The 23864-nt window shown below is 37.1% G+C and overlaps 1 protein-coding gene across 4 annotated transcripts in view; it reads right to left on the reverse strand.

The window, feature by feature from the left end:
- Nucleotides 1–23864, reverse strand: part of RASA2 (RAS p21 protein activator 2) — a 117904-nt gene that overhangs the window by 42795 nt on the left and 51245 nt on the right. For all 4 annotated transcript variants that reach the window (XM_073803752.1, XM_019934280.3, XM_019934281.3 and 1 more), the window contains 4 exons: nucleotides 10708–10791; nucleotides 8967–9039; nucleotides 5585–5661; nucleotides 3671–3772 (listed from right to left, as the gene is read on the reverse strand). In XM_073803752.1, the coding sequence (XP_073659853.1) occupies nucleotides 3671–3772; nucleotides 5585–5661; nucleotides 8967–9039; nucleotides 10708–10791 (336 nt within the window). The remainder of the gene's footprint in view (nucleotides 1–3670; nucleotides 3773–5584; nucleotides 5662–8966; nucleotides 9040–10707; nucleotides 10792–23864) is intronic.

Here is a 23864-nt window from a genome sequence, read left to right on the forward strand (position 1 = left end):
GTACAGCCACTATGGAGAATAGTATGGAGGTTCCTTAAAAAACTAAAAATAGAGCTACCAGATGATCCAGCAATCCTACTCCTGGGCATATATCCGGAGAAAAACATGGTTCAAAAGGATATGTGCACCCCAATGTTCATTGCAGCACTGTTTACAATAGTCAAGACATGGAAGCAACCTAAATGTCCACTGACAGATGAATGGATAAAGAAGATGTGGTACATATATACAATGGAATAGTACTCAGCCATTAAAAAAGAATGAAATAATGCCATTTGCAGCAACACAGATGGACCTGGAGATTATCATACTAAGTGAAGTTAAGTCAGACAGAGAAAGACAAATATCATATGATATCGCTTATATGCGGAATCTTAAAAAAAAAAGACACAAATGAACTCATTTACAAAACAGAAGCAGACTCACAGACTTAGAGAATGAACCTATGGTTACCAGGGGGAAGGGTGGGGGGGAGGGAGTGTTAGGGAGTTTGGGATTGACAAGTACACACAGTGCTATATTTAAAACAGATAACCAACAAGGACCTACTATATAGCACAGGGAACTCTGTTCAATATTCTGTAATAACCTAAATGGGAAAAGAGTTTGAAAAAGAATAGATACGTGTATATGTATAACTGAATCACTTTGCTGTACACCTGAAACTAACACAACATTGTTAATCAACTATACTCCAACATAAAATAAAAATTTTTTTTAAATGTGTACATTTGTGTAACGAATGGGAAAGAAGGATATATCCATGTTTGCCTATACTTACATAAAATATTTCCACAATCTCAAACTAGCGGCTGCCTCAGAAGAGGGAAAATGGTTAGCTGGGGGACAGGGGCAGGAGACAGACTTTTACCTTTTGAACTGTGAACCATGTGAGTATACTACCTATTCAAAAAGTCTAATCAAATTCTGTGATCTACATATGATAAAGTTAAAACTAGATATTATCAACACTAATGAGCTAGAATATTAAGATTAGAAAGAATATGCCTGGGCTTCCCCAGTGGCGCAGTGGTTGAGAATCTGTCTGCCAATGCAGGGGACATGGGTTCGAGCCGTGGTCTGGGAAGATCCCACATGCCGCGGAGCAAGTAGGCCCATGAGCCACAACTACTGAGCCTGCGCTCTAGAGCCCGTGAGCCACAACTGCTGAGGCTGCACGTCTGGGGCCTGTGCTCCGCAACAAGAGAGGCGGCAACAGTGAGAGGCCCGCGCACCGCGATGAAGAGTGGCCCCTGCTCACAACTAGAGAAAGCGCTCGCGCAGAAACGAAGACCCAACACAGCCCAAAATAAATAAATTAATTAATTAATTTAAAAAAAAAAGGAAAGAAAGAAAGAATATGCCTGAAATCCTGAAGGTAAATAAAGCGTTTCCTGAGTTTTCATGTAGTTACCATCAACCCCACAAGGGGATGCTGCAGCTCTACAATTGACAAAGGAGGCTGAGATTTAATTTGACTTAAAAGAAAACTGCATTCACATTTTTATATTTCCTTACATGCAGAGAAGTATAAATGAATTAGCAGATGTTTCTATTTCATGTTGTATAAATTTTAATACATACTTTTAGGCAGGTTACTTTTAAAATATTATTAGCAAAAAAAAAAAATCTATGGGAATAAAATTAATTTGTTTGTTAGTGTTCTTACATCCTGCCTAGGTAGTTCTACAAATTTTGCCAAATTTGGAGGGCCTCCAAATTTGGAGACCTCTTATTTAAAATAGGGCTATAATGGCACATTTCAAGTTCACTTTGAGGGGCCTTGGGAGGCACAATGACTCACATTTTATTTTGTACCAAGTAGCATGGCATATCATTTTAAAGACTTAATGAACTGAGTTCAGAAATTTTCATTTAAAAATGTATGCTAGGGACTTCCCTGGTGGTCCAGTGGTTAAGAATCCACCTTCCAATGCAGCGGATGTGGGTTCGATCCCTAGTCGGGGAACTAAGATCCCACATGCAGCAGGGCAACTAAGCCAACACACCACAACTGGAGAGCCCACGTGCCGCAACTACTGAGCCCGCATGCTCTGGAGCCCACACACCACAACTAGAGAGAAGCCTGTGCAGTGCAATGAAGAGCCCGCGCACCGCAATGAAGATCCTGCGTGCCACAACTAAGACCCGATGCAGCCAAATAAATAAATGAATAAATATTTTTTAAACAGTATGCTAATTTTATAGAAGGTGGAAGAAGATTGGCAGAGGTGAATGACAAGCCTCAAATGTTCATCAGTTTTTCATAGTGACCAAGTTTCCATCTATGGATACATTTTGAAAATTACAGCATATAAAACGCATCATAAAGACTAATAAATCTTAGATCTGCATTAGCAAGAGGTAAAAATAAAATAAAATTTTTGACATTCTAAATATCAGTCTAGGGACTTCCCTGGTGGTCCAGAGGCTAAGACTCTGTGCTCCCAATGCAGGGGACCCGGGTTCAATCCCTGGGCAGGGGAACTAGATCCCACATGTTGCAACTAAAGATCCCGCATGCCACAACTAAAAGATTCTTCATGCCACAATTAAAGATCCCATATGCTGCAACTAAGACTTAGGATGGATGGATGGATGGATGGATGGATGGATGGATGGATGGATAGATAGATAGATAGATAGATAGATAGAAAGAAAGAAAGAAAGAAATATCAGTCTACTAGGGAGAACTGTTTAAGGACAACAGAGTCCAAAGTGAAGAATGCCTGACGACGCTCAGGAGAAGCAAAATCCTAAAGGCAAATGAGACTGCTGTCCACAGTAAGAAACATCTGAACACTGTTTCAACTCCTCTTCCAGGCAACTGAAACTGAGCCCTAAAAAGGGGGCCTTAAGAGGCAAATGAGAAAGGCATGCTGTTTATACTCAGTTGAAACCCAAGTCTAGCATGAGGGCTACTGGGCAACCTACTGGAAGGGAAAGGATATACACGCTTTTAAGTGCTGTAGACAGAAAAAAAACAAGAGTTTCACACTGATTCTACTAAGGAAACTAACATCAGTTTAATGTCCGAGCATTAACATGAGTTTAATGTCACTATTAGAAGTCACAAAAAGGTAATATTGTAGCCAATATTGAGCCACTAGAGCTCCTGAAAAGTGTGTTAACTGGATCAGCTCAACAACATCTAGATCCTAGGCATTTAGAACATAACATCAGAGCCATCCATGGTGCATTTCAATGGGATTTGGGGTAGGAAAATCACTGGTGAGATCCCGTAAACAGCTGAATCCCTACAATAAACCTTTTGCTTTCAAACATCCACAGTTCCCATGCCCATTAATAAAGCTTCTGAACTACAGATGCTGATTTGTGATCAAGCATCTTCTCACATGGGCAACTCTTACGTAATGTTCGAAATGTTTTATATTTTTTCTTTAGAGTTAAGATTAAGTTTTTGAACATGAAAATATTCCTAGGCAATTCAGTTCTTTTATCTCAGTACCAGAGGACAAGTCATAAAACTAATATAATTGTACTTATGTTTCTGCAACAATAAATTAATGGCCAAATCAGTTAATGTTAATAACTTTGGGCTTATCCATTAAAAACTTAAAATATGCTCAAAGTAAGCATTTATTTGCATATACAGTGCATGAAAGGGGATGACCTACTATGTAGTTCACTACAATGTTTGTCTTCTTACCAGGCTTGATGAGAAGCATCATTTCTTAACACGTTCACAGGAACCTTAATCTCACCGAGGAAAACATCTTGGACCAGGTTTCCATTGTTCCACAAGTCGATCCTGAAAATTTAAAAACTGGCTTTATTTTTTGCAAACAATGTGTAAGAGAACACACATGACCAAAAAGCTTCAAATTACTATGATTGGTATTCCAGCACTAATTTACTGTTCTGGGTACTTCTGCCATAAGCATCTTTGCCACAGACATCTTTGCCTCAAGCACTTTTTGCCGCATTTTCACCACATAACTAATTGGTCAAAGGCAATTTTGTGATAAAAGATAAAATAAAATAAGAGAGACATTAAAAAAGACACAAACATAAAAAATAAACAAAATTAAAAAGACTTTATTGCAAAATACAAAATTTATTTGAACACATTCAAAATGTGTGTAAATTCATGGCAATGCTGTGCAAATACTGACTCTATTTTGTGGGCTGTACCCAAACGCTTATCTTCGAAGTCTTTCGTTCACAGTATTTCACATGTTGTTTTTGTTTCTTGATTTGTCTCCTCATTCAGCATTGCACTTTTTTCCTAAAATTTCTTCCTTCGTTAAGACAGGTATGCGTTTCCAGACACTAGGATGCATATTGGTTTCTGAGTTTTGTACTGAAGCCTCCACACTCTTGTTTGTTCTTGCCATAGTGTCACATGTCTGCTGATGGATGCTTCGAAGTTCTATGCGAAATGTGGCTTTGCCTCTGTGCCTTTCAGGCCCTCAGCCTCTTTCTCCTCCAATGAGGTGTGTTTCCAAATAAGAAACCAATTCTTGGGGCAAATCACCGTCACTTGTCTGCTCAATGAAGCTATCAATAACGTCGATAACCAGGAGAAATGCTAACACATTTCAACCAGTTGAAACCAACTGTCAACTAGTTATTTTATTTTTCACAGCAAAGCTGACTTATGGCCAATTAGTCATGTGGCGAAAATGTCTGCGGCAAAAATGCCTACGGCAAAGATGCTTGTGGCAAAAGTACCAGACATAATTTTACATGCTTAAAAACAAGAGATGTTAGCATTGTCTTATACCTCACTGTCTAAACTAAAAAAGCAGAATACTGCAGTAGCTTTTACTTAAAAGCATAGAAAGTGACTATCTTAAATAATCTAAAAGAAAGCACTTAAGTTTCTTAGTTTCAAAGTCTACACTTTATTTTAACCTGTAAAAATAAGGACTACAGAGTTCCTTTTTTGCTTTTGAGAAAAGAAACCAACACAAGACTACAGTTTCTTTCTCAATTAAAACCAGTTAATATGTAAAGATAGGTGATTTAGAAAAATACATTACCTGATCATTCCAAACATGTGATTAATACACCCTTTAGATGAACACACTGTTAACACCACACCTATACATGCATTTACAAAACTTTCCCCTCCCAAAGAGCATAGATATTTAAGACCTAGGAAATAGCACAAACTTCAAACACATGCACCTGTTGAATCATCTTACAAGACTTCTTACCTCACTGAAATTTCTGTTAGACAGCAGATATGTTAAGAAGAATAAAAAAATTATTTCTAAATTGGCTAATACATAATTACTTTTCTATATATTCTTTGCATTCATTATGCTATGATTTAGAAATTTACGGAGCAATTAAATTTGGGAAAAACTAAAAATATAATAAAATAGGTGAAAATTAGCTCATTTTCTTTTTAAAATAAATACACCTTAACTATTAGTACAAAGAAATTGGATTTTGAAAAGATTATTTGGATTTAAATTAGATGCACATTCCTCTAAGTTTCATCGATTAAGTTGCTAAAGAGAATTCTGTTAAGCTTGAGTCACCTTTTACAGTTAAATTTAGTATTTTCTTTTAGCACAGAACATAGCAATTCTGTAAAACCCAAGACACATACCTAATTTCCAGCTTTTCAATGTCCTCCTCTTCTACCTGAAACTGGGACTTTCTGGTGTAACTACTGGATCTGGTTACCTATAAACAAAATATTTTAGTAAAAAAAATTTTTTAATATCTTTTTCTTACATGAACTTTAAAAAACTATCATCCCTAAAATGTTCGACTGTGTATATTATAAACAGAGGAAAGTGCCTAAGTAATATTTTACCCAAAAGATAAATACAAAAACAGCTATGGAAGTAGCAGAGTGGCAAGAATAAGGTGGCAAAAAAAATATCAAAATCAACCTTACCTCCATACCCTTCCTTATCAACTCAATCTATGGCAACACTGGGTTCTCTGGCTCATATGTAATCTCTTGGTGACTCAGAGTAAAAGTGTTCTATTTCAGGGAAGCTGCATAGGCTAGGAACTGTCTGAAGACCTTCCCACATTTCTCAAGATACCAATGCCACCCGTACACTTCCTTCTCACATTTTTACCAAAAACATCAAGGCCGTTGGCAGGAACTTCCTCAACTACTGTCCACCTGAACATGTCCGTTCCCACACAGGCCTGTTTACTCGATGAGTGTTCTCATCCTCTTCCAAACAAGACGATGAGATGATCCTCCTCTTTTCTAAGACTGCTCCGTCCCCACACAGTATGCAGTAATAAGCACGCAGTAAACATGCAGCAAGCATTCGATCTATTTTAATTACAGCTTTCTTGACCAGACTGTTCACCTCATTCAAGTCTAAGAAAAATTCTCCCCTTAAATTATGGTCTTCCTATCTCTTTCCTTTCACAGACAAATATCTCAAAACTGTTACCCATCCTTACAGCCTCCACTTCCTCACCACCCACTCACTAGTTACTCACTGCAGTAACTCCTTATAATCCGGCTTCCTCACAGATCACCCTCCCCAGACCCCTCTCTTAGTCATCAAGTCTGATGATGAAATTCTTAGCTCTCACCTTCCTTGACCCCTTTATCTGGACAAGTGACCATACAACCGTACTCCCTTTTCCCAGAGCTACTCTGGTCTTTTGAGTTTACCCAGCACTATCCTGGCTACCTTCTGCTCTCTTTGCTTCTTCCTCTGGTACTTCTTCCTCAGAACCTATAAATATGGGTTTTCTCCAGGGTTTTATATTTTATTTTGCTCTACATACGTACTGCATAGTGCTGTACAAAGTGCTTTCACATCCATTATCTCTTTTATTCATCAGAACACTGCCCTGAAGCAGGCAGGGCTAGATTTATTATCCTCATCTTGAAAATGAGGAAGCTGAAGTACAGAAATTAAGAGACATACTCAAAGTCAAATACATAATATGTGGCAGAACTAACCTTCTTCACTTTTTTCCTTTATTGTATACCTCTACTCCTTTGGCTTTCTTTCCTGACTTGCTGTAAGCAATTCCTGATTCTTTATCTACAACCATCACCCATCACAGTCATGAACTTCCTATGGGAGGATTTTACATATCTGAGTCCAAGCTCATTATGCCCCAAACTGAACCACTTATGTTTTCCTTCTTAACTTTTCTATTTTTCCAGATTTGAAATCATGAAGACAACATTTGACTCCTCATTTTCTCTCTTCTTCTATAACCAATTTGTTATCTCGCCATCTGCAGTTTCTTTCTCATCCATCTCTTCCTCTCATTTCCATATTACTTCTCTTGAATCAGAGCCCCCCCTTTCTGCTTTTTCCTTTTTTAAAAAAACACCTAAGCTACAACAGTCTCTTGATCTCTGTTCTCTCTCTCAGCCATCTGGCCCACAGATCATGGTTAATTCTTCCCAAAACAGTGCATTACTCATTACTTCCAGGTTCAAAAACATTCAATGGCTAACACAGCACTTCAGCCTGGCTCTCAAGGCCTTTCATTACTTGGTCCTACTCTTATCTTTTTAAGCTTAGTTCCCATTATTCCCTTTTAGTCAAATCACTACTTGCTACTCTTTGGACATAACTTTCTGCTTTTCTGTCTCTATGTCTCTGCTCAAAATGTTCCTTCTCTAATACTCTTTCCTCTGGCTTAACTCACCTAGAGCAGAGCTACCCAGTATCTACTACTGCATTTTACTGCTGAGTGTATGCACACACATGTACGCTTTGGGTCTCCTGCTCTCACTAGAGCACAGAGATTGGACTTTTATCTTTATAATCAACTCAACAAAGGGCCCTTTGAATGAATGGTTCAAGGCCTAATATGTATGCTTGCATATAGCAAAGAGGTCAGGTCTTGACTGTCAAAGGACCATCTGCTTGCTGCTGCAAGTCGCCCCTTCTTGGTTTTCTCCAGGCTAGATGTAACAGCCATTTGTAAGTACAGAACAACTGAACTGAGCAAGTCCTGAGCCGGGAAATGGGGCGTCTCACACTGGTGCACTTTCTTTTGTTTTCTTTCTTCCTTGCCTCCACCCCCCACAATTCCTCCTACTTCAATCTTGGCATTTCTTCAACTGTGTTCCCTTATTAAAGTACAGTAAGCAGGCATGGCTAGATGTGCCCTCGCTCTTTTCACTTTGAAACATCAAGAAAAACACACACAAAAAGAAGGAAAAGCACAAAATGTAACTCTTTTTTTCAAATCTTCCTTACATGGTAATCTCAACTGCAACATATTCTATGGGTAGAACACAATCTTTTAGAATACAGTTTGATTATTTTTGTTTTTTTCCTATAGTTTCTAATAATATGAAAAAGCATTTATTTAACAAATGCTCCACAGTAGAGAACTCCAAAGCACTGTATTTTGGGCAACTTCAAGGCAGCTGAAGTTCTCTAAGAAAATAAGCATGTGTCCACAGAGTGATTTAGCTAAAAAGAACTTAATAATAAGGCCTTAATCATATAACAGTTTATAGTCTTGAAGCATTTTCACATTTGAACCTCCTAAAAACGCTGAGTTAGGTAGGGATGCTACTGTTTTCTCTTACAAAATTATCCTTTCACAAGATAAGAAATTTGAGTCTCCCATGTAGTGATTTGTTCAAACTCAACTGGGACCAGAACCCAGATCTACCAAGTGATATCGTACTTATTTAACTAGTGGTTTTCAAATAATATTCTGCAGAAGAGTCCTGGGGCCACTGCATGTTAGGTCAGGGGCTGGATAAGGTAGGGTTCTGTGTGAAGGGGGTTGTGATATTGAGGATGACTGAAGAGTAGGTGTGGTCCTAGACTTCCCCATCTTCAAATCAATCACAGCTCTGCCGTTATTTGTTTTATGCACTGGGCCTCTACTGTGTTACACTGTGGTTCTACTGCTTAGAAATGCTTAGTTGCATTAGTTAATAAAATTATGACTATGGCCAGAATTTGAAAAAAAGAAGTAAATCAGCATTCAATATTCAATGTTAACATTTAAATAAAACAAAATGTTACCTCAAAATAAAAGATTTCATTAAACTGCGGATTGCTTGTTTTCTTCTTTACTTTTGTCTTCTTTTGGTCATTCCTGTTCCAATGTGGTAGAGTTTTACCTTGTAGAACTTAATAGTACACAATTATAAAACATGCTATTTCCAACCAGGGAGCCTGACCTCTTTCTGTTTAACTGTTAAGATGACTCGGGGAAGGCAGTAGCTTTAAATATTACTTGGGGGAAAAAAACTGAGGTGTCTCTAAAACTTCAAATCAAAGAACACACAAATTTTGTATATCTGATATATGCCAAGATTATATTATTCTATGGCTATACTAGATTGACTGCCAAGCTTACTTCAGGGGTTTTTAATAACACATTCGATTGTACAAGCAACTCGAAATAAATGGTAGAAGGAAGACAATGAGATTCAGAGTACCTTTATCTATGCTGAAAACTACCAGAGGAACACGAAAAGCATTCTTAGTTTACTTCTTGGGCTTCAGCCACAATGTGGCTTTTTAAAAAAAACTTTTAATTTTGAAATAATTACAGATTGAGAGGAGGTTGCAAAGAAATGTACAGGGAAGTCCCATGTAACCTTTCCCCAGCCTCCGCCAATGGTAACATCCTCCAAATGACAGTACAATATCAAAACCAACAGTGACTTTTTAAAACAAATTCACAAGCCAAATAATTTCTATCTGTACATTACTAAGCAATTACACTAAAGGATCTATCAAGTATTGATTATAAACAAAAACCAAAACCAAAAACAGCTCAACTAGATTAAACATTTTTAACACACAAAACTCAATCCCTCTGATAGTATGAATGTTATAGGATTGAGTATCTGCTTTTAGCAAACAGGTCAGGTTTATATTTTTAAATATAAAACCATCTATAATAATAATAGGATACTATTGTTTGAGAACCCAATAAGTACCAGGCATGGTGCTTTACATACATAGGGACAAATACATTTTTCAAAGTGACTTACTGGTGATTTTCTAAAAAATAAGAATACATAGCTTGGGGTTGGGAAGAAGAAGTGCATGTCTATGTGTATATACATGTGCTTGTGTAGAGGGAATAGTATGCTCTTTGTTTCCTGACTCTAAACCTTCAAGTTGTAGACAAATTTCAGACTAGTCAGGCTCTGAAAGAAACCATAATGAAATTATAAAACAGAAAATACTACAAAGTGTGATAGATTTTCCATAAATTATCGTAAGTAATTAACATCAATGATACAGTGCACTTCACCATGTTCTGGTACTTCAGCAGTTTGTCTACAGCTTGGAATTCTCTCTGTACAGCACAGATGCCATGAGAAAAAAGGTATTTTTAGTCCTGAGTTGTTTTCCAGATAAAAATATAGAAATTCCTTTGCTATTTTGAACTAGCATTTATTAAAACAGGATTCTACCTGCAATAAGATCTAAGACATTTGAAACTAGGAAGGCTGATGATGAATGAAGGTCAGGTTTATGTTTTAAAGTACACTTTAACTACTATAAAACACAGGTTGCTCCCCATAGCCTAAGAGTCTGGCAGATTTGAAATGGCACTCATTTTCTTTTATAAAAATAGGAGTTGGTTGTTTGCAAGTGAATAATAGAACTAACTGAAGATTTTTCTTTCAAAGCATTCGTTACTTTGTGTCATAAATAGCTATTTAGCAAGTTCTCTTAGAACTTTAATTTTGTAATTGTTAAACTTTAAAACTTAAAAATCTGATACTAATTCAATAAGCATTACCTAGAAGGGCCCACAAGAGAAACTGTTGCATAAGGGTCACAGCTTTGTCCATTTATGAGAGGCAACCCATGGCATGCCTTGACACTAAGGAAGAATAAAGAAAAATTAACGTTATTATATTCAAGTTAAACAACATAAAACATTTATATTCAAGTTAAACAACCTAAAACATTATCTTTAAATACGAATTAATACATTCAAAGGGTTAAAATTGTTTTCCACATGTCTGAAGTTGTATGCCTATATACCACCTACCCAAACATATGTACATATGCATTTATTTACTTTTGCTGTATTTCCAAATAGGACTAAACCACCACAGCCAGTACTGAGACTACCAAATAATATTTGGATATACACAAGGTCTATCCAACAAGGTACACGCTGTGGTTTGATAATAACATTAAAACTACTGTGGCTTCTAAAAAGGAAAAGAAAGCTGTGTGAACCTTAAAGGAGACACTACAAACCAAGTCAAATCTGTGGCATCATATCCTCTGCTAAAGCATGAATGAGAAACAAGGAAACAACTGTGGTTTCCACTTAAAATCTGATTCATAAATAAAGGGCAAGCCACATACAGTTCTGCAGCCTCTTATTCTGACTCTCAGTAACAGCTCCTGCATCATTCTGTAGAAAAAGTTTTAGACCATAAAAACCAAGGTCATCTCATCCACTCCATGACAACAGTCATTGGTATTTACAGAGAACACAGAATCTGACTTAATGACCTGCTCCTCAAATTTTCTCTTTATTGAGTTCACGAATTTAGTTTAGCAGCTAAGGGTGTACATTTCCCAGTGCCTACAAGAAACTCATGAGTGTTAGTGAAAAGTATTCTTTGTTGAAAGATGTGGGCTATTGAGCAACATCCTAATTTCTCTCCACAACCCACAGATCATATACGTGGGTGAGGTGCAAATGGTGTGCTGCCGAGTAAAGAAAGAAATGATAATATGACTCATTTCTATTAAATTGGGTATTAAAAATCAAATTTAAAAAATTTCTGAAACTAACCGAAGAAAGTACAGGCCAAGATAACAATTCTGATTATTGATGTCAGGCCTGGGTACAGTCAAATTTTCCCACTGTACATACTGTTTGAAATTTACACTTCTCAGGCTAAACCTCAAAATGATACCCATTTTGATATAGTATGTGCAGTTTACTATTTATTTTCACAAAATGCATCAAACTCTCACAACTGCCTTTAAGAAGGGTATCATCATGCATTTTTAAAGAAGAAAGTAAGGTTCAAAAAGCTTACGTGAGAAAGTAACAAAATAAGGCTAAAGAGGTAATACAACTTGTAAGAAGTGGGCCGAGACTCAACTTCTACTTTCTTAACCCCATTTCTAAAATTTAAGTCCTCCTACAGTCCCACTGTGCCTGAATATAGTGTATTACTTTCCTTCTAATACCAAATTTATCTCATGTAAACACTAATTATGTAAAATCTTAATCATAAAAATTCACTACAATTTTATGAGGTATAAAAACACTGAGAGGACTTCCCTGGTTGCACAGTGGCTAAAAATCCGCCTGCCAGCGCCGGGGACACAGGATCGAGCCCTGGTCTGGGAAGATGCTGCAGAGCAACTAAGCCTGTGCGCCACAACTACTGAGCCTGCGCTCTAGAGCCCACGAACCACAACTACTGAGCCCGCGTGCCACAACTACTCAAGCCCGCGTGCCACAACTGCTCAAGCCCACGCACCTAGAGCCCGTGCTCCGCAACAAGAGAAGCCAACGCAATGAGAAGCCCGTGCACTGCAACGAAGAGTAGCCCCCACTCGCCGCAACTAGAGAAAGCCCACGCGCAGCAACAAAGACACAACACAGCCAAAAACAAACAAACAAATAAATATATGTTTTAAAATAAAATTTTAAAAAAATGAGAATAATGGGGACTTCCCTGGTGGCACAGTGGTTAAGAACCTGCCTGCCAATGCAGGGGACACGGGTGTGAGCCCTGGTCCAGGAAGATCCCACATGCCGCGGAGCAACTAAGCCCGCGGGCCACAACTACTGAGCCTGCGTGCTGCAACTACTGAAGCCCACGCGCCTAGAGCCCATGCTCTTCAACAAGAGAAGCCACTGCAATGAGAAGCCCACTCACCGCAATGAAGAGTAGCCCCCGCTCGCTGCAACTAGAGAAAGCCCATGAACAGCAATGAAGACCCAACGCAGCGAAAAATAATGAATAAATTAAATAAATAAATTTATTTTAAAAAAAGAGAAAAATGCTGTTCAGTATACAAACACTTCTATAAGAATACCCACAAACCAAAAAAGCAATACCCACAGTCCAAAAGTGTGAGTCTATAAAAAAAATCAGAAGTACTCTTAATTTTTAAATCTAAGTATAAAAATTGGGTTTTCTAACACACAAGTAGTATTATTAAATACATATTATTTTATTTGCTATGTACGTTATGAAATAATTTTCCTAATTACCTAGGATACAACTATTCTTCTAGTTGGTAAATCAAGCAATTTCACATCATAAACCATGGATAAGCAGAAAACGAATGTTAAAATAACCTTAGTATGCTAAATTATCTTGTATTTTATTTATATGTGACACATAATGTATTTGATATTGACACATTTTTTAGGAATTACAAAGGAAAATAAGTTTAGTCCAAACTTGTTTATAATACAGAATGATCTGATTGTTTTCCTTGGATTTTTTTTTTTTTAAACTAGAAGACAAATACTAACTTCTACATACAGGAGTACATAGTACAGGGAGTAACAGGGAACAGATTTATCCTCCCACCTCAAACACTTAAAAAAAAAAATGGGTAGTATCAGCAGCTCAGGACAGTGATCTCTGATGGGGGGAATAAACAAAGTGAGCCCTCTAACTGTCCTAGCCTACTGTTAGATGGTCTCCCTGAGAAGAAAGAAAGGGCTGTCAGCTGGGGAAGGCCAAAGTGACTAGAGTTCCCAGGTCAGAGTACTGGAGGAAAGAAAGCTGCACAGAAAGAAAGAAACCTCCAGAGAGCTACAAAAGAACTGGCCCCCCGACCCACCCATACCCGGAGTCTCCAGCTGAGTGCTGATAAACATATACATGTGAGGAAACTATCTGAGGCTGGGGAAAGAACCATTAGAAAAGAGCAGAGGGAACAATTCCAGAAGCCCACAAATGACTAGCAAGAGATCCCAAGGGCCACAGTAAAAAGCTGGTAATTATGGGTGCTGCCTCAGTAGTGGGAAAATATTAGCCCCAGACTAAAGGCCACTCTTGTTCCATCTAACAAAGCTTATAAGCAAACCACAAATGAACCAAACTATTTCCAAGTAACTAAGTCTTCAAGTATATTCATAGGAATACAAAAATATCCAGCAACTTCACAATATCTAGCATCCAATAGAAAATAACCAGGAACACAAAGAATCAAGAAAATACAACACATGATCAAAAAGAAAAACAAATCAATAGTAACAGATCCAGAAATGACACAGTTGATAGAATTAGTAGACAAGGACATAAAAAAAGTTATTATAACTATATTTCATATGTTTGGTAGAGACACAGAAGACATTAAATTTTGAAAGTGTACAAGGTTTGACATGAAAAACACACTGAGTGGCATTAACAGAAGATTAGATACGGCAGAAGAAAAGATTAGTAAACATGAAGACAGAGTAACAGACACATCACATAGTTATGTAAATGGCCTAAGCATGCCAATTAAAAAGGAGAGATTTTCAGATTGGACAAAAAAAATTATACACTGACTTTAAGACTCCTTTAAATATAAGATAAAATTAAGTTAAAAGTAAAGAAAGTGGAAAAATATAAACCATACTAATACTAATTAAAAGAAAGCTGATTTAATGGGTAATGACAAACCAAATGTCCATTAGCAAGGGTCTAGCTGAATGAATTATAGTATCTATAGGATGGAATTCTATGTAGTTGTCAAAAAGAATGAGGTAAATCTCTATTCCCTAATTACTCTGATATGGAGTGATCTTCAGGATATATTCTTAACTGAAAAAAGAGGAAGTTACAGAACTCTATACTCTGTGTAAGAATGGAATGAGAAACATGAATATATTCTAATTTTTATTTATACATGTGCATATATTTATTTGCTTATACTTGTAAAAATACTGGAAAGAAAGGCCAAAACTTTTAAATATAGGAATTAGTAGGGTAGAGGACTGGGAATGGACTTGTTCGAAGATACCTTTATATAGTTTTGAGTTTGGCAACATAGACAACTTTTACATTTCAAAAGTGAGATTAAACTTAAGAAATAACCCTTAAAAAGTAAACAAAAACAAACTTGAGAAACCACTAAAAAAAAAAAGGGAATTAGTTCAAAGGACTAGAGCACAGTATTTGATTCTATATCCTTAGTGATATATTCTATATTCTTAGAACAAACAGCAGTAAGACCTCTAAAACTTCATTCAGTAACCTAATTATCAGTGGTAATACTGGTATTATTATTTTGAATCTATTGTCTATATTTTCGAAGATAATGTAAATAAATAATTATGTTAAGTATTTATGTAAAGTTAGGGATTAAGATTTTCAATGTTAGAGGAAAGAGATACCAGTATAAAATCAAAATTAGATTTAAAATCTTGTAATATTAAATTAAGAAACATGAAAAAAAGGAAGAAGGCAAGTAAACCAGCCAGCCAGGCAGCCAGAGTGGCTATATTAATATCAAAGCAGATTTTGCAACAAAGAATATTACCAATATTAGAATAAAGAGGGTTATTTTATAATAATGAGTTCAATTTATCAAGCAGACATAAAAATCCTAAATGTTAAGTTCCTATTATAGCTGTAAAACAAATGAAGCAAAAACTGATAGAACTGCAGGGAGAAACTGACAAATCCACAAATAGTTGGCGATTTCAACACCCAATAAAGCAATTAAGAATGAAAGTTTAAACAATACTGTCAACCAACCTAACATAATTAACATTTATAAAAAACAGTGTATCTACCAAAAGCAGAAAACACTCTTCAAATGCACACAAAACATGTACCAATATAAACTATATTTTGGGGACAAAAAATAAGTTTTGGTAAACTTTAAAGTATTCAGATCATACAAAATATGTTGACAACAGTGGAATTAAATGAGAAATCAGCAACAAAAAGGTATCTGGAAAATCCTCAAATATTTGGAAACAAAATTAACTTACCTCTAAATAATCCCATGGGTCAAAAAATAAAAGAAAAATTATAAAGTATTTTTAAATGAATGAAAATGAAAACTCAATATATCAAAATTTGTGGGATCCAGCTAAAGTAGTACTTAGATGAAAATGGATAGCACTAAGGAAAGAAAGATTTCCAATCACTGACCTCAGCTCCAATCAAAAGAAACTTTAAAAAGAAGAGCAAGTTAAACCCAAAATAAATAGAAATAATAAAAGTGAAAATCAATAAAAGAGAAAACAGAAAATATATAAAAACAATAAAATCAAAAGCCATTTCTTTAAGAAGGTCATTAAAATTGATAAACCTCTAGCTACACTGATAAGGAAAAAAAGAGTGAAGACACAAATTACCAACATTAGGATATCACCATGAAGTCTACACATATTAAAGGGATAAAAAGGAATAACTGAACAACTTTATACAAAGAATTGTACAACTCAGATTAAATGGTCAAATTCCCTGAAAGATACAAACTACCAAAATTACTGAAAAAAAAATTTTTTTGAATAATTATGTATCTATTAAAGAAATTGAATTCCTGGTTAAAAACCTTTCCAACAAAAAACAAAACAAAAACATTCCAGGCCCAGATGGCTTCACTTGTGAATTCATATATTAATCATATAAAAAATAAATTACATCAATTCTATAGAAACTCAGAAAATCGAAGAGGAGAAAATACTTCCCAATTCATTCAAAGAGACCATTAATATCCTGATTCCAAAACCAGACAAAGACATTACAAGAAAAGAAAAGTACAGACCAATATCCTTCATGAACAGAGATGCAAAAATCCTTAACAAAATTTCAGCAAATCAAAGCCAGCAATACATGACAATATTAACACAACATGACCAAGTGGACGCTGGCTTAACATACAAAAATCAATCAACAAGATTCACCATATTAACAGATGAAAATAAAAAAAGCATAAAACTGTTTGAATATCCATCCCTGATAAAAATTCTCAGCAAACTAGGAACAAAAGGGAACTTTCTCAACCTGATGAAGGATGGCTAACATTGTACTTACTGGTAAAAAACTGAAGGTTTTCTCCCTAAGATAAGGAATAAGACAAGGATGTCTGCTCTCACAACTTCTATTCAACATCGTACTGGAGGTTCTGGCCAGTACAATAAGGTAAGAAGCAGAAATAAAAGGTATCCAGACTGAAAAGGAAGAAGCAAAACTCTATTCATAGAGGACACAATTGTCTATGTACAAATTCAATGGAATCTATTTTTCAAAAGCTAGTAGAACTAATAAGTGAGTGTAAGAAGGTTACAGGATACAAAACAATTTTTTAAATTTCCATATAGTAGCAACAACCATATATTCAATTTGTCTCAAGTTTCTCTCCTCAGGTTCTTTCCCTCAGCCTGTTTCTCTAATATAAAGATCACTGCCTGGACTTCAAGTCACTCTGTACCTATCTAATTTTTCCGTTTTTCTCTCCAAATTTCTTGACCTCCCCACTCACTCCTCACCCTACTGAAACCCAGTTTTTTCTGCGTTTGTCATTCTATGGACAGTCTCCTCATTAAGGTCCCCTGAGTGTCAAATGCTATCCATATTTTTCAGGGCTCCTCTCACTGGACTTCTTAGCTGCATGCAATATTCCTGATCACTCTCTCCTTGAAACGCTCTTCTCTCTTGGTTTCCTTGACCCTCACTCTCCTAACTTCCCTCATGTCACCTATCTGTCTCCTTCATGTTTTCCTCACATGTTTTTCTACGTCTACTGCTGGATTTGCTCTCAGTCAACTGCTCTCTTTATGCTACATAACCTCCCTTAAGCCTACTTCTATCACATCTATTCTTATGGCCACAACTACCATCAACCATACATTTCTATATGAGATCTCACCACAGAGTTAAAGATTTTTATATCTAAATGCCTGACGGAAATCCCTACCTAGATGTTCAAGAGCAGCTAAAACTCAACTCATTACCATCTCTTATTAAAGCAGCTTCTCTTCCCGTATTTCCTCTTCATTGTGTATACCACCACCACCAAGCAACACAATCTAGAAATCTACAGCCACACTTAAATTCTCCTTCCTCCTCACTTTCTATATCTAATCAATCAGTAAGTTTCAGTGATTCTACTCTTTAAATATTACTTCATCTGGCCTCTTTTCTCACATCTGCAACTGTTGCTCTGGCACAGAAGCCATCACCTCTGACTTGGATCACCCTAACACCCTTCAAATTCACCTTTCTATACTTACTGCTGTCACAAATCTGATCTTTCTAAAATGCAAATTTGTCCATACTCTATTGTCTACAATCTTCCAATAGTTCCATAAGCTCATGTAAGTTTTATAAGGTCAGATGGTACATAAGCGGCTCTTAAGATCTAGCTCCAGCCTATTTACCAATTTCTGACCAATCTTTGACTCAAGGTTCATATATTAGGCAACATCAAACTGCTTTTAATTATACACACACACACACAACACCATGCTGTTTCTCGCCTCCATATTTTTGCCTATACTATTCTTTCCTTCTGGGGGAAAAAAAAAAACCTCACTTTTTCTAGGCAAGCTACTTTCTCTTCATCCTTTAAGAAGACAGTGTTACCTTTCGTCATTTAATTGTTTTAAAATTTATTTAGTGCCTATTAAGTGCCAGATGCTGGAGCCATGAGGTGAATAAGACAAACATGGCCCCTGCACTCATGGAGCACAGAGTCTACCTGAAGAAAGAGATAACAATCAATAAATCAAAAATAATAATAATTAGAAATAGTGGCAAGTGCTATGGAAGAAAAAGAACAGGGTACCCTATTTTAGAGTAAGTGATATTTAAGTTGAAACTTAAAGGACAAGAATGAACCAGTTAGAAGAAGAATGGGCATAACGGCATTCCAGGCAAAAGGAAAGGCAAATGTACATCTCTGAGCTTGAAGAGTAATGTCACATTTGAAGAAGTGAGAGAAGGCCAGCAAGCATATGAAGAGGAAGCACGCCACAAAATGAAATCAAAGAGGCAGGCCGGGTCACTGGTTCTTATGGGCCACGGTAAGGAGATTGGATTTTATTCTAAAAGCACTGCAAAAATCACTAAGTGCTTAAGCAGGGGACTGCCATGATCTAGTTTATGTTTCAGAAGACTGCTCTGGGCTGCTTACAAAGAGAATGGATTGCAGACTGGAAGACCAGCTAAAAGATTATTGAAATAGTCAAGGTAAGAAATGATTGGTGGTTTGAAATAAGGAGATGTCAGAAAGTATTATGAAAAATTAGAAAATTCAAGAAAAATTTTTATAGAATCAGTAAGAAATAGATCCAATCTTGGGGGAGAGAGAGGAGAAAAGATTTTAAGTGACTCCCATATTTCTGCCTTGAGCTATGGGGAGGAGCTGGACAGATACAAGAATCAATACTGCAGCTTTAAATGTGTTAAATTTGCAATGCTGTGAGACATCGAAGGTAGGCTGACATGTAAGTCTGGAGTTAGAGAAAAGACCTGGGTTGAATGCATAAGGTGTACACAATTTTTTAAAAACGTTTTATTTTGCAATAATTTCTGACTTCCAAAGAGTTGTTAAATAATATGCAGAGTTCCTGTATACCCATCACCCAATGTTAACATTTTGTGTAATCAGAGTAGAATTATAGAAGCAGGAAACTAACATTGATACGATGTTAGTTAATAATAACAAGTTGTATTTAGCTGTCATGTCTCCTTAGTCCCCTCCATCCTAAAACAGTTCCTTACTTTTCCTGCTTTGTCCCATGATCTTGCCAGTACTGGCCAGTTATTTTGTAGAATATTCCTTAAATTGAACTTGTCTGATGTCTGTTCACGATTACATTGAGGTTATGTGTCTTGATATCCTTCTCAATGCAAATTAACAGGAGGTACTGAATGTCTCATTATCAGTGACATTAACTTTGATCACTCAGTTAAGATGGTACTTATCAGACATCTTATAGGGTTATTCTTTGAGACTATGCATATATGCTGTTTGTCATTACACTTATGCTCACTTAGCATCTCTAGATGATTCGTCCCTGCACTAATTATTATTGTAGTGTTTGCTAATAGTGATGTTTCTATTTCCATCACTTGTCCTATATTCATCAATAAGGAAAAGCAGTCCTTTCTCTCCCATGTATTTACTTAATTGTTACATCAGCATTGGCTCATGGATATTTATTTTATTCTACAGGTTTTAATCCATTATTATCATTATTTATTTTGATGATCAAATTGTCCCAGATTTGGTTATTTGGAGCTCTTTCAAGTTGACTTCAACATCCTTTCCACATGCCCTCATTATTTTCTGAGCAATTCCGTACTTTCTGATTCCATAGATTCTGTGGGCTCATCTTGTATTTTTCTCTGCCCAAACCCAGAAACTAGTCACTGCTAAAAAGACAAAACAAAACAAAACAAAACTCCTCCACGTTCTTTTTATTGGAGCAGTTCTATTACTGTAGCCATTGGCCACATTTAGCTATTTAAATTATAATTAATTAAAATTAGACAAAATTTAAAATTTAGCTCTTTAGTTGCACTAGTCATATTTCAAGTTTTCAATAAGCCACACAAAGCTAGTGGCCACCATATTGGACAGTTAAGACATAAACATTTTCATCATCACAAAAAGATCTAGTGCCTAGTGCTGACTAGAGAATGGTATTTAGAAATCAAGATATGGGTGCTAAGTATGCTCATTGCTACTGGGATGACACTGTTTGCAGGCCTTCTCAGTGAACAGTCAGAGCTAGTGTATACACGTATACACACACACACACACACACACACACATCTATTAGACAATCTTACTTTGAAAAGTCTGCATTCAAAGGAGAACAGAGAAATGGGGATGGTAGCTGGGAGAGGGGGCTGGAGATGAGGTCTGGGAAGGCATGTCTTTTAGAATGGAAGATCCTAGAACATGTTTACATGCTGGTGAGAACAATCCAAAAGAGCAAGTAAAGCTGATGAAACAGAAGAAGGGATAACTGAAGGAGCAAAGTCCTTTGTAGGGGAAAGAGAAAGAATCCAGAGTTCAGATGGAGGAATTCACTCCCAACAAGAAAAGGAGCACCTCATCGACTAAAACATAAGGACAAAAAGATGGAGGCCAATACAGGTTTGCAGGTTTGGATTCAGCAAGATGTGACCAATTTGCAGTCTGTAGTGATGGAGAATCTCATAGGTGTATTAGAGAAGCACAGTAAAACTCCGTGATAGTTGTAAGTATCCAAGTGAGGTTTGTGATCATGAATTTAAAGTAAAATTAGTCTTTCTGTGTGATTTTCTCCAGCAATATTCAGGTGCAGACTGAACACAGGAGAAGTTGAGTTCATTCATATAAAAGGGATATAAATATAAAAGGAAGAGAAGATCAGGGGAGTTCAGGGAAACTGTAAGAAAATGACTATGGCAACAGATCATAGAAAAAGACCTAGAAGAAAGTAAAAATAGGAGCAGGTAAGAATGTGGTAGAGATTAGTGGATGGAGGTCTTACTGAAGTTCAGGAAATGCTACAGTGGGGAGCTTCCAGGTCTGGAGAATAATAGCAACTGCTGGGATATGAACCTTTCCACACACTGCTCCCCAAAACTGTAGTTCAGCAAGGAGCACAAAGAAAACAATACATAAAACCACGCCTTGAGCATTACTGAAAAAACGAAAACACCACAAACTTCAAATACCTCTAAAGTTGAGAAATCAGCAATAAGTTCCACAAAACTACTACTGGAGTTCTGTTGCTGTATGGACAGTGAATATGGACAGTGGAGGCTTAAGTGAAAAAGAGAAGCAAGAAAAGAATGCAGATCAGCGTATGTCCACATACAGACCTGTCTGTGAACATTTACAGCAGTTTTCTTTATAATAGCCTCAGATGGGAAATAATTCAAATATCCATCAACTGGTGAATGGGTAAACAAATTCCATACAAAGGAACACTATTTGTAAGTAAAAAGAAATGGACTGGTTTCCAGTTCTAGGACAAGATGGAGTACATGCACACCTCCTTCTTCCCATTAAGCACTGCTAAAAACCCTAGATGTTAAACAAACATAAGAAACTGAAAGGTGAAGAGAAGAAGGCAAGCCAATTAGAGATCTGGGGACCCAAGGAAATTGGAACCCAGCAGTGAATTCCCTGGGCTTTCTTACACTTTATATATCCCAGAGTGAGTGCTAGAGAAGCTACCAATCCAGAAACACCCACCAATGGGAGCAGACAACAAAATGCCCTAAGAAAAGCCAGCTTTCTCTAGCCAAAGGACCAGGAACTGGGCAGCTTAGCAAGATAGAAACCATTTTTAGGCAATAACCATCTACTCCAATCAAACACCGTGAGAAACACTGTGGATCCACCCTCACCCCCATCAACAAAGGCCAGAAGTTGAGGGGAGAGCCTAGACTTCTACCTCTGACAGGTTGTAATGAGCCCCTTCTTCCCATGGAGTCAGTAGAGACCACATGAGGAGCCTGGATTTCCATCACCAGCCAGCACCAACGAGGCACTCCTCTCCCTCCATGCCAGGGTGGTGTCAGGGAATGCTGAGTGGGAAGGTAAGACTTTCACCACTTTCTAGGGGTAACTAACTCCTCCCGACCAGGGTGTCAGTGGAGGCCACGTGGAGCAGCAGTAAGGTACTCCTCCCTATCCCGCCAAAGTGGTAACAGGAAGGAATTAAGGGGAGCGTGAACCATGACTTTCGTTCAGCAGTAACAAGGAACACTTCTCATTCTTCCCCCAGGGTTATCAGGAGCGGTTGAGTCAGGAACCTGGACTTCTACCTCTACCTGACAGTAATGAAACTGGGACTCCTCTTCCCCCACCAGCAGAGGGTCAGAGGAGCCTGGCTAAAAGAGAAGATTTAAACAAGACCTAGAGTCTCATTATATAATACCCAAAATGTCCAGGATAGAACTGAAAACCATTCAACATATGAAAAACCAGACAATCTCCAACTTAAATGAGAAAAGACAACTGGCAGATGACAAGGCTGAGATAACATGGACGTTGGACTTATCTGACAAAAAGGTGAAAGCAGCCACCATAAAAATGATTCAATGAGCAATTATGAACATGTTTGAAATAAATGAAAAAATAGAAAGTTTCAGCAAAAAAACAGTAAGTCTCACCAAGGAAATAAAAATATAAAGAAGAACCAAATGGAAATTTTAGGACTTAAAAATAACCAACATAAAAATAATTCAATAGTTGAGTTTAACAGTAGAATGGAGAGGACAGAGGAAAAAACCAGTGAGCTTTTAAAGACAGAACAACAGAAATAACCCAATATGAACAACGGAGGGAAAACAGACCAGAAAAAAAGGGCAGAGCCTCAGGGATGTGTGGGACAATAACAGATCTAACATTCATGCCACTGGAGTCTCAAAAGGAGAGGAGAGAAAGCTGGCAGGGCTGATAAATTTAACAAGAAATAATGGCTAAAAGTTTCCCAATATGGCAAAAGACATAAGCATATAGATTCAAGCTGAGCCAAAATCAAACACGATAAACCCAAACAAATCTATAGTCAAACTAAAACTTAGAAAACTAAAGACAAAGGAAAAAATCCTGAAAGCATCCAGAGAGAAACATAGGAAAACCTGCATAGGAAAAACACTTTGAATGATAGTGGATTTCTCATCAAAAATCATGGAGACTTGGGCTTCCCTGGTGGCGCAGTGGTTGAGAGTCCGCCTGCCGATGCAGGGGACACGGGTTCGTGCCCCAGTCCGGGAAGATCCCACATGCTGCGGAGTGGCTAGGCCTGTGAGCCATGGCCACTGAGCCTGCGCGTCCAGAGCCTGTGCTCTGCAATGGGAGAGGCCACAACAGTGAGAGGCCCGCGTACCGCCAAAAAAAAAAAAAAAAAAAAAAATCATGAAGGCCAGAGGAAGTGGTACATTTTTCATGTGCTGAAAAAAAAAAGAACTATCAACCAAGAATTCTATACCCAGTGAAAATATCCTT

Source organism: Tursiops truncatus, chromosome 4 (assembly GCF_011762595.2).
Source record: "Tursiops truncatus isolate mTurTru1 chromosome 4, mTurTru1.mat.Y, whole genome shotgun sequence".
Classification (NCBI taxonomy): Eukaryota; Metazoa; Chordata; class Mammalia; order Artiodactyla; family Delphinidae; genus Tursiops; species Tursiops truncatus.